We start from the raw sequence: 12,541 nt of genomic DNA, 5'->3' as shown, positions 1-12,541 counted from the left end.
GTACGTACCAATATGCATTATATTGAATTAATGTACTTATATGTTTATTATCAAATAAAAATACACATTAAATAACAAAATTGAATATAAACTTTAGTAAAAGTACACTTCAATGGATTAAATTTAATATGTAATCTAGCACCAGATTTTTTTTAAAATTTTAATTTTTTACAAGGACTAATGTCACATCCCAGCCTGGGGGGACCACTTCCCGGGCCCGCTCCACCACTGTAGTATGATATTGTCTGCTTTGGGCCCTGACCATGCCCTCACGGTTTTGTTTCTGGGAACTCACACGAGAACTTCCCAATGGGTCACTCATCCTGGGATTGCTCTCGCACGCTACTCGTTTAACTTCGAAGTTCCAATGGAACGCAAAGCTAGTGAGCCCCAAAATGCCTCGTGCTAGGTAGGGATGAGAATATACATATAAGGATCATCCCCTGGGCAATGTGAGATCTTACAATCCACCCCCCTTAGAGGCCTAACATCCTCGTTGGCACACATCCGGCCAAGGCCCGCTCAACCACCGTAGCACGATATTGTCCGCTTTGGGCCCCGACCACGCCCTCATGGTTTTGTTTCTGGAAACTCACATGAGAACTTCCCAAAAAATATTTAAAAAGCTATTTTTGAAAGTATTAATTAAGATGTGAAATTCGTTAGACCATTTAGAAAGTGGGAGGTAATGACCCATTGTTGTTATAAAACTGATATACCCTGGGTAATGTGGGATCTTACAACTAATATTCAAAAACTCCTGTTATTAAAACAACCGTGGTCATCAAAACAGTTATGAAGGAATCCACTAACAGAAACTCAAATTATTCCTCCACAATAGGCGCCTTCCTTTTGTTAGGACTAGTCGAGCTCGCACATGCATTAAGGGTGCGTTTGTTGCACCAGACTATTTCAAACTGGACTAACTTCAGGGACTAAACTGGATTGGCTTGATATGGACTAAATAGTATAAGGATAATGAAACGTTTGTTACAATATATGACTAAATGACGGACTAAATTATTTTAGAGTTAAAATTTTTTTTTGTCATTTTTAGTTCATGTTATTAATATTGGGAACTGTTATTAGCACTATAAAAATCTTATTCTACACTCCTCACAAGTGTATTTTTCTTTCTAATTATAGAAAGTTTGGAGTGACACACTTTTTGTATTTGACTCTCTCCCCCCCCCCAATCCCTCTACTTTTCTTCTCTAGTTTGCATTCTGTTCTTTGGAAGCCCAGATTTTCTCCCACTAATAATCAAACCCATAAACTTTCTCTTCTTTTCATTTTCTTTCTCATCAATTAAAATCCATATTTCATTTCTTTTAGTTTACTTTCTCTTAAGATAAAACCCAGAAAAATCCCAATTTTTTTTTTTTCAATTTGCAGAGGCTCGGATCGGTAGATTTGCAAATCGATGACAAACTTGCGGACGCATCTTCCTGGTGGAGTGCTTAACAATCTCGAGAAGGACGTGACGATCGAAGACGAAAAGCTTAATGGCGGTGGGTTGGAGATCTGTGGAAGACGACTAAGGAAGTCGAAGCCTCAACACGATGATGATGTGAAGCGTTGGTCTTAGCAATTGCATCCTTTTTGCCCAGCCTTGCTAAGCCTAGCAAGTGAAGAGTTTAGTCAAAACGAGTCCGAGCTAGTCTCATTAAACTCAATCCTGGCTTGCACCAAACACAAATTAATGTTCTTAGCTAAGTCAGTCTTATCCAGTAAGGCTTAGTGAGTGCAAACAAACATCCCTAAGATCTTTAGTCACTTGGCTAGGCAATAAAGTTTTTAAGCGTCAAACGTGTATAATGCCTCCAAATTAGTGAAAAAAGATTGCACCACGTGATTTGGGAGAGATTTTTCAATGTGATCGGTACATAGGATGGTACACCACCTGTTATTATGCAAATGGTGGAATATGTGTGTTAAAGAGTTAATAACTTAAAAAATAAAAAATTTCACGATTTCTACAAAAACACGTGGTGTATTATCTGTGTTCCCGTCACAATGAAAAATTTCTCGTGATTTGGGACATTGAAAAACCTTAAGATAGATCGGGCTTCACATGCCACCACACGTGCCGCCGTAAGAATGGTCACACGGACATCACATGCCACGTAGTCGCCGGTGAGAATATGCCGCCGTCGTACTCACAGCAGCTACGCTATTGCTGTCGCCGTCGTCCAGCTGCGTCGGAACAATGGCAGTCGCCATCCAGAGCTGCCACGTGTCAGGCATGTGCAGAATAACAGAGGTGGATGGAATATACCTTCGCTGTCCAAGATTCAGTTAAACTTAAAGGATTCCGCCGTTAATTTCCGTGCCGTGCTCCGTCAACAAACTCTGCAGATTTTCCAGAAAACGGTCAGAGCTTTGTTTTAGCTCGATGCTTACAATTCTTTCGACCAAATTTCGCAAAACATCTAAACTACTCACCTAAGTCCAGAACTTGACGTTTTGATTCGAGATTCACCATGGACTCGTCGGGAATTGGCTGGTGAGCCTCGCTGGAAACTGGAAACGCACACAGAGCAAGAACAAGGGTTAGTACCCTTTATTTTCAACTCAATTTCAACATGCACATGATGGAATCGATACTGTGGAAAAGGTTGCTACTTTAGTTTGATGCAATTAGATTGACGTGGAGCTTTGCAATTAGATCAAGTGCATGTGGCGTTAATTGTTGCATGCAATTAGATTGAGGTGGAGCTTTGCATCCAATACATATATGTTATAACTTCTTGGTGTCACTCCAATAGATAGTACTCCTACTCGGTCGACAGACACAGATTAGGTGCTTTAGGTGTCAACTTGCTAGTTAGTTTACTCATCTCCTTTATACATTATCATATTAACCTTTGATGTTATCTCATGTAGTTTTGCCGCCCTCCTCCGACTATATATAGGACTTCAGTTCTTTTTTTGATGTAAGTTGGGAATAGAAAGTGATGCATGCGCTGCATGCAGAGCGCGTACGTATATATACATATATATATATATATATATATGTGAGAGAGAGAGAGAGAGAGAGAGAGAGAGAGAGAGTTAGAAAGAGATTAGATATAGTGAGCTTATGTATGGAGATTATTTGTGGGCTTCTCTTGCCGGGGTTCTAGCTATCGATCGAGGTGAGTACATAATTTCTTATTTTTTTTATAGAGTAAATTGTAGTAATGATCTCTCCATTTTAATCAAATTGGAACAATGGTCCCTCAATTAAAAATCCATTACCATTGGTCCCTCAGCTCATCAAAATGTGTAGTTATGGTCCTTTTCGTCAACTTCGTCAAAATTTTGTCAAAATAAACTATGTTGGAAGGACCATTGCTACAATTGGGGTCCCTCAAGTCATGAAAACGTGTAGCTATGGTCCTTTTTGTGAACTTCGTCAAAATTTTGTCAAAATGAATTAGATTGGAAGGACCATTGCTACAATTGGGTTAAAGTTGAGGGACTATTGCTCCAATTGGGGTTAAAGTTGAGTGATCATTTCTCCAGTTGGATTAAAGTTGAGGGACCAATGGTAATAGATTTTTAGTTGAGGGACCATTGCCCCAATTGAGTTAAAGTTAAGGGACCATTACTACAATTTACTCTTTGTTATAAATGTGAAAACCACAAACTATTGCCCTTTTTCTCTATTTACAAATCTCTATCTATTTTCAAGTCAAACATGTTTGATTTCATGTAATCGCTTGAGATGTGTATATATATGTTCTATGTGGAATTGTTTGAGATGTTCTTGGAGCATTCGAACTTTAGTGTTGCATTAATGCAAGGGTATGTAAACTGCACATGGGGACATTATGGAAGAATGGCAATTGTGGCCACGTAGTGAGTTACATTTGATAAGGATATAATGAACATGCAAAAGAATGATGTGATGTAGAATTACGTGGTTAAAGCTAAGATATTATTACCATATTTTGTAGTGTGTGTAAAATAACATTGCTTGACTATTATATTACATATTCTACTTACTGGGCGACGGTGGTTATTGCTCACCCCTCACCATTATATTTTTCATGTGAATTATATGGCAAGACAGGTGCTAGACGAGCTGAGGTTGTGTTAGACGAGGGATTTAAGAATTTTCTTTTATTTTTATACACCCTAGAAAGATTTTGAAGTCATTTTGTGTAAAAGAAGTTTGTTTTTCCTTTATTTTTAGTTTTTAGCCCGCGCACACAGGGTTATTTTTTCCCATCGACCTCAACTCCGAGACTTGACAATGTGGGTGGTGGTCTACGGTGAGAGTGAGAGGGAGAGAGAATTGCCAAGAAGAGAGACGTAAGAGAGAAGGAGCGCGACAGAAAAAATTAGTGGAGATAGAGCTGAGTGTTGGGGTGTAAAACTCACTCAAAGTTCCCTCAAGGCAAAATTACAATGTAATAAACGTCACTTAATCAATATAAGTCCGTTTTCGAATATGCTTTAGCTCAAGCACTTGTGAGGATGAACACTAATAACATAAAATAAACTAAATGAGAAATCTAATTTAAATTCAGTGGTCCATAATTATTCAACATAACTCTTCACAAGGGCACTTTAATAATTTCACACTTTTTTGAAAATAAAATGCATTTATTGAAGTTACATGTTATAACATACAGGGCTAGGAAAGCTTGCTTTAGAAAGAGAGTGGCAAACTTGGTGATGAAGGCAACCTTTTTCATCGTCTATGGCCAATACAACTACGAGCCGACAGTGTGGCCTTCCCACCCAGAGGCTGAAGAACTGATTGCATGGTTCTTTAGCATACCAAAAATGGAGCAGAGCAAGAAGATGGTGAACCAAGCGTAGATTGTATGCTAGTCCTTAATGTAAGTCTCCTGGTTAATCATCTTCTTGTACTGCTCTATCTTTGGTATCCCTTGGAACCTTGCAATCAATTATTCCACAGCTGGGCAGATGGCCACACAGTCGGCTCGTCGTCGCTTGGGCCATAGACGATGATAAATCAAGCAAGTTTCAGCTTGTGAGCGATATGCTATCTTCTTACTAGAATCTATGTGTTTCTAAGCCAACTCCATTGCTCTGAACGACACTCACGACAACATATATATAGGAGCAAAGATACAACTCAACGATTTTATTTTAAATGAGAATTTGGAAATAAATCAGCGACGCAAGCCGTTTTGGTGAAAAAAATCGTTATATATAAAAGATAAAAAATCTGTAGCTATAGATTTTATGATTATGGATTTTAGTAATTTGTAAGATAATGTACTTTTGAGTATAGCTAATTTGTGCAATTTGTTATTATTAAATGCGGTATTTTAAGAAAAACATCCATAAGTTTGAACCACAAATAAATTTCAAACCACCGGGACCATAGTTTTGACAATATGGTTCAATCTTTCTCTACGAAAACATTTAGACCACATTGTTGGTCCAAGGTAGAAAATCTAAAAATGGTAAATGTGAAAACATGATTTTCTGAACCATGCCCACATGGCACGCAGTATGGTTCGAATGACCGGAATACCCTCTGCATGTGACTGGAGCCGCACCTAGCACCGCGAGTCAGATTGCCTAATCAGAAGGAACTGGACTACATGTCATACATCATCGTGAATATACAGATGTTAGATTTATATTGATCTTCACATAACGCGATTCCGAACGATGTGGAAAATATTGTCGCCGTTTTGCCATTCATAATGCGAGCTTAGAATTCTCTGCTAAATTTCTTAAGTTGTAATTTTGAAATCCACATGAACGAAGGATGACGCATTAGAACTTCATGCGAGTCTATGCTAACTCTTTCAAGGCCTCAAGCAGCATCAACTTATAGGGTTCAGCCAACGTAAATCCGCTCGGAGATATTACTAAGTTTCAAGTGTAATCCAACGGAATGCTCAGTTCTTTTTTACAGTATCCCTATCAATACGACATGTGCCATGATCCAGTTTCTCGAGTTTTTGTCTAAAAAACTCAAAACTTGTTTTCAAGTCCTCTAGATTAACAAGGGAATAGGCTACCACGATAATGCATTGTGGTAAATGCTGATTTTCTTAACGTTGTCCCACGGAACACAATGTTCTGAAATCAAGCTGTTGCAAAATTGGGGTTGTGCTACCTCGGGCCCAATGCCATTGAGGGACTTCATAAACAGTTTGAAAAATACGCGCGAGAGGCCAGTGTTTTCCATTCAAAGTACGTTGCACTTATCCCGGACTGCATGTAAAGTCAACGAGTTATGTACATTGAGAATGTGTCATCGTATTGATAGAATGAGGGACTTTGTATGAGCTTATAAGAGGTTGGTTCTTTCTCATATTGTCAATTGATTTTATGGTGGAATCCCAACTTTTTTCGTGGTATCAAAGCAGGTTGTCTCACGTGTGAAGTCAAATGACCACATGTGCTAGCTCCATGTCATTTTGTTGTATTGTCCACGTGTTAGGCTCGAAAATTTATCACAAGTGAGGAGACGTGTTGAGAATGAGTCCCACATTGATGGGAGTAGGGACCTTGCATGAGATTGTAAAAGGTTGGGCTATTCACTATATTGCTAATTAGTTTTATGGTGGAATCCTAACTTTCTTCAATGTAGCCTACCACTAGCGGGTCTGAATAAGGTGTCTTACTAGAACCTTATTGAAATGATTTTTTTTTTAATTTTAATTTTAATTTTTTTTAAATTTACGTAGAACTAACATGTCCAAATCTCTTACGGAACTCATCCAATAGGACTTATCATTCCAGATTCAGCAAGTGCTTAGTTTGGATTGAGTTCTGGTCAACGACAATTAAAGATCAATTCAAAAAAGATTCTAAGGGTGTTCCTGATCCTTAAATTCACTAACCGTGCCCTTAATGTAAGACATATTTTGAAATTATAACAACAACAAGATATTAGGATCACGATTGCAATAACCAGACCAACATGAAAAGGAAATAAACTTATCTCTAGAAGAAGAAGACATGATGCTAGGGTTTCAAGGAGGAACTTCTACAGTCTAGTAGCCGAGAGTACACAGAAATAGGGTTTTGCACTAGAAGTCTAGAATAGAATGATTGTTGTGAGTGCAAGGACCTCCTTAATATACTGATACGATCCTTATAATTCAGCCTATTTACTTCATTACAAGGATATTCCAAATCAATTAGGATATCATAGTAGTCCTATATGGTAACAAATTCTTTGTAAACTAATTAAGGTTTTCAAGATTAATTGCACTAAATAAGGACTCATCAACCTGACCAAATAAGGCTCCATAATTTTCTCAACTATTATCTCGGATTGACCAAGTTACTTGTATGTCAAGAAACAGTGAGCATGTGTTCTTTAACACTCACAATTTACACTAACATGATTCAATATATCAAGATCCTCTAAGGGTGTAATAGCAACCTCGATCCTAATTAAGGAGACCCATCTAGAGCAGTCACATTGCACAGACTTCTTGCGCTGGGAGTATAAATATTCATTACTCCGATTTACGGAGTACAGATTCGGAACCATGATTCAGAACCAAGTTCGTTCTGACATACGAAATAGCTCTATGAAAAACATGCTTCTCCGGATCAATGGTTAATCCGGAAGAAATTTCGAATTTACTATAAGTGCAAAAATCACACATGGCATTAGGCAAATTCACTTGTCTTGCTATTCACTCAGCTTTCAAGTTATGAGCTCGGAACCTCGGACTAGGAGTTATACTTTTGATTCGATTCTCCGACAAGATAGATCTTCGAGAGATTTTTTAAGGACTTTCTGATGCTGGGTCATTTCTGGAGAGATTCACGTATGGTCTATTTATAATCATCCTTCCTCGTGTAGGAATGCCTTCTCAGAAGCATAATAAGGTGCAATTGTGAGATCATGATTTTTGAAGCCCATGCCATGTGGTATGCAGGGTGGCCTGAATGATCGGAATACCCTTTGCACGTGATTGGAGCCACGCCTAGCGCCTAGCACCTTTGCACGTCATGCAGTCTTATCAATTTCTGAATTAATAATTTAAATGTTACAATATATAGGTTGACAATATATATAAACATAGCAATAAAATTATTTTCTTAAATTACGGAGAAGTTCTGATTTAATTGTTCTATTTTAACAATGATTCTGTTTTGAGTTGACGACTACACGAAAAAGTATTGAGTTGGCGGCGTGATATTTACACTAAAATAATACTCTATTTTAAATTAGCGGTGCTTCATTTACATTAAAACATTACTCTCTTTTGAGTTGGCCGCGCTATATACACATTAAAAAATTATTTGATTTAGCATCATAATATTTACATTGAAACATCACTCACTTTTAAATTGGTGGCGTTGGCAGAGTTAAGTTTACACAAAAATTTATTTGAGTTGGTGGAGCGTTACAATTATACTGATAAGAATTTAGGCAGGAATGGAAAAATTGGCCCAGATCTTATCTTATAGTGTCATATTTGATTAAGTTTTGTTTCCTAATTTAAAGGTTTTTGGCTAAAAATAATTGAATGTGGGTTTCAAATTAATCAGATGCATTTTCGTCACTTAACATTTAAATTATTAACAACGACAATTCCCTTATATTAGGTAGATGTAAAATTAATTTTCTTACTAAACAGCATAGTTTTAAATCTTCACATACAGATTTTGGTTCTAAAATGCATGAACAATATAAATGACCAATATCTTCCTAACGATTTCTTCGCTTTTTCCAATTATGTCAATATCTAAATAATGGCATTGAGTTATATCCATGCTATTCTAAATATATAAATACCGCTAGGCTGCGTATGTTTTAGAGCACGATAGAGTTTAAGCCTAGAGAAACAGTAAATAGAGAGCTGAATATCAACTAGAAAACAACATCAAACCATGGGTAAGAAGGTGAAACTTGCATGGGTGGAAAATGATAGAGCTAGGAAAGATTGCTTTAGAAAGAGGAAGGCAAATTTGCTAAGGAAAATGGAGGAAATAACCACCTTATGCCAAGTGAATGCCTTTGCCATCGTATACGGGCAAGACAACAATGATCCAACGTTGTGGCCTACTCACCCGGAGGTGGAAGAACTGATTAAAAGGTTCTTCAGCATACCGAATGTGAAGCGGTACAAGAAGTCGTTGAACCAAGAGACTTATCTTCTGGAGAGGGCGGTCAAATTCCGAGAAAGAATAAAAAAGATCAACAAACAGATTCGGGAAATGAAAGGGAACAAACTCATGCATCAAGTTCACGAAGGTAAATCACTGAATGAATTTGAAAGAAGTGACATGACTGATTTGGTTTCCTTTTGTAAGGAAAAAATGTACGGGATCAAGAAATTGGTTGCGCATTTGGAGAAAGAGGACCTGAATAGCGAACAAGGCACCTCCAACTATGAGAAAGGGAAGGACATTGAGAACACTGCTGGTAATATTGCTGCCAATGGGATTGAGAACTCTGGAGATGCCCTAGGGCTGGGGCTGATGTCTCACAGTGGTACTGGAAAAGAGGTAGGGCAACCTGATGTGAGTCATGAGATGGTGAAGCAAAGTGAGAATGTAACTGGAAAAAAAGGTAAGCGCATTAGACTGATGGGTGTTGCTATCGAAGTCAGCAGCGTTGCAGATGACGATGATGCAGAGGATCCGCTTCAGCATGGTAACTAGAAAAGTTGCTTCTTTCTTTGAACTGCTATGTCCTTGGTAGGATGAATAAAAAAATTCAAAATACTAACAAAGAAAAAAAGAAGAGAAAACATGCAGTATGTTGTATTTCTCTAGGGTTGCTGCATTGATGGATGTATTTCCAAGGACATGATTATTTTTCTTGTTATGTTTGAAGGATGTATCCATTTCTAATATAATGAAAAAAATGAGGTCTTTGTTTAATTGTATGCCATTTTCTTATTTGTTTAAGTTTGTATCATTTTCAACAAAAAGAAAAAAAATTGTATCATAAGGGAGAAACCTATACTTATATAATATAATTTTAAAAGAAGCTTTTCTTAAAAAGTTTGGCAAAAAAGCATGGATGAGACTGAGAGCAAAAACAATCGGATATATAATTTTGTACCATGATATATGATAAAACTCGGGATAAAACTTGGGAAATCTAGCTTTATCCTCACAATGATGATATAACAAGGAAATGATATATCACAACCATTTTCCTTTTCTTACACAATTATTTGTTTACTCATTCTGAAGTCAAGTTTTTGTAACAAAATAGAGTGAAATGCCTAAATGTGACTTGGCCAAATAGTCATTATATATCATTTCATAACCAATTCTGAAAAGTAGATAAGGATAAACTCTGAAATTTACAAAAGACCGGCTAATTAGTGACTACAAAAAAGGATCAGCGAAACTCCATTAGTGAGCCTCTCAATAGTTGTACTTGTTACATCATATGCTTCCAGTACAAAAAAACACCTACATGAGGAAGTGACTTTAGAGAGACTGATGGCAACAGTACCCTTTACTTTGACATTTTCTACATGATGAGCCTTTCAGTGGGCATACATTTTGCTTTCCGGCCGATTCTGACGACGAAATAGTTCGCCACCACCAGCATTTAACTTGTCACCTCTTTAACATAACTCACCCGAAGTCCTCACTGTTTGGCCAAGTTCCTCGGCGGAGTCGAGCTCTACTTTCCCGGATTTTCGCTATCGGCCATCGTCTTTCTCCTTGCGTATCAGAGCCAGCCATCACCACCTATAAACTCACCATGACCCCACCTACAAAACGCAAGCTTCAGTTTGGACGTTGAAACTTCGGCAAGTCCACGACAAAGATGTAACTTTTCCAGCAATCCGAGGATTTCACGACCATTTTCGCTGTCCTCCAGCCAAGGTATGAGAAATGCTCTACTCCTCACGATCTTCAATTTGGTATATTTTGAGCTATTTTTTTGCTATATCTAAATTTAGACGAATGGTGGTAGCCAACCGCCGCGAGCTGCAGGTGCATGGCCAGTGACCTGACCTTGTTTGTCTTAAGATTCATGTTCTGATATCGTTTCCATTGTCCATTTGATGTGATTTGTTGTTTGAGGATAGTTTCGTAAATAGCCGTCACATACCATTGTGGTTGGTGAAGATCTAACGGTTGAATTGCTATGAAATTTTAGAATGTTGTTGCATAATGTAATGCTCTTAGAAATTTATGGAGAGGAAATCTGATACACGAATCTTCTGAATTGAATTACGTGAAATTTTTTACTCTACCGTTGACCGATAGTTCACTTTTGGTCAACATGTTCATAAACATTCTCAAATGTTGAAGTTAGAATTGCTAAAAACCGACATAGCCTCGTGGATTACATTGGTTAGTGTGTCATCCTGGGGGACGCTCACCTCTATTTACGTGCAAGTGATGCATTACTGGAATTTGTGTGTTATTGGGCTTCTAGATGAATAAATGACATGTGTGATTGCTAGTAGGAGGAAATGGGCCGGAAATCATATTAGAATTATTCTGTATAACTTGTACATTTGTGTGACTAGATATTTATTAGTTATGTTGAATCGATAGTGAGTGTGGTTACAATTGTGATTCATGCTGATTAATGTATGATGTGCAATATGATGTGATGTGACTGTACCATGTAATAGCGTAGTCCATGGATGGTCCTACTTGATTAATCCACATTGTAGGACCATACGCATTATAGAGGTAACTCTGCTTAATTAATCCGCATTTGGGGGTCACTGCCTATTGGATTACTTCATTTTCCATGGATAGTCTTGTTTGGTTAATCCACATTACCATTGGGTGCATGCATATGGTCTTGCTTGATTAATCTGTACTAGGGGACTATATGCATTTTAAGGGTGACTTTGCTAGGTTATTCCTCATTGGGGAACCACAATATTTGATGCATGCCTATGGTCTTGCTTGGTTAATTCGCATTGGGGAACCATACGCGTTTTAGGCATGATTATGCTAAGTTAATATGAGTTTTTTGAGAGTCAATGCTTGTTTGGGTACATTGTTCTATAGGTGGTCCTACTTGGTTAACCTGCATTGTGCATTGGAGACAACATTATTGGATGCATGCTTCTAGTTCTGATTGGTTAATTCAAATTGGGGGACCACATGCATTATAGGGATAGTTGTGCTGAAATTTCTTTAATGATAAGGACAAGATGTTGTAGGCGTATTGTACATAAGTTAAAGTTTGAGCATAATGACAGTAACGTAATTAAGTGAACGTTTGGTGGCCCCGCCAATTGTTACTTCATACCCAAACTTCAACCGTTTATGATTGCAGCCGCTCCCTTGTTTTTGTTCTTATTTTTATTAAGATTTCATCAAGTGTTTATATACAAGTCTTTCTTGCCCAATACATAATTTGTCTTTTTATTAGAATTTTTTTAATTATTTTTAGGGAGAAGTGAGAGGATTCGAAACTGCTTTACTGATTTATAAGATGGAGTGTTTTGAACACGGGATGTATGGTAGAAACCCAAAACCATATCTACTAGAATATTGGACCACATGCAAATGCCAACACAATTTGGAAACCCAAGAAAAGTCCCTTTAATGTGAAAGGAAATTCAATGGAGTCTCCGATAACATGCAATAATGAACTGAGCAT

General features: G+C 37.6%; 1 protein-coding gene across 1 annotated transcript; it reads left to right on the top strand.

Annotated features, from left to right (window-relative positions):
• Positions 1 to 8,832: 8,832 nt before the first annotated feature.
• On the top strand, positions 8,833 to 9,606 carry LOC103941447 (agamous-like MADS-box protein AGL36). Its single transcript, XM_009351641.2, has one exon. The coding sequence runs from the start codon at positions 8,833 to 8,835 to the stop codon at positions 9,604 to 9,606; it is 774 nt and encodes a 257-aa protein (XP_009349916.2).
• The last annotated feature ends 2,935 nt before the right edge of the window (positions 9,607 to 12,541 follow it).

This window comes from the organism of the source record quoted next, unplaced genomic scaffold (assembly GCF_019419815.1).
Source record: "Pyrus x bretschneideri cultivar Hongxiangsu unplaced genomic scaffold, Pyrus_bretschneideri_v1 Contig9, whole genome shotgun sequence".
In the NCBI taxonomy this organism is placed as follows: Eukaryota; Viridiplantae; Streptophyta; class Magnoliopsida; order Rosales; family Rosaceae; genus Pyrus; species Pyrus x bretschneideri.
This window is presented reverse-complemented; position numbering and strand designations above follow the sequence as displayed.

Coding starts and splice junctions, on each gene's coding strand:
- LOC103941447 (XM_009351641.2), top strand. CDS start 8,833: ATGGGTAAGAAGGTGAAACTTGCATGGGTGGAAAATGATAGAGCTAGG.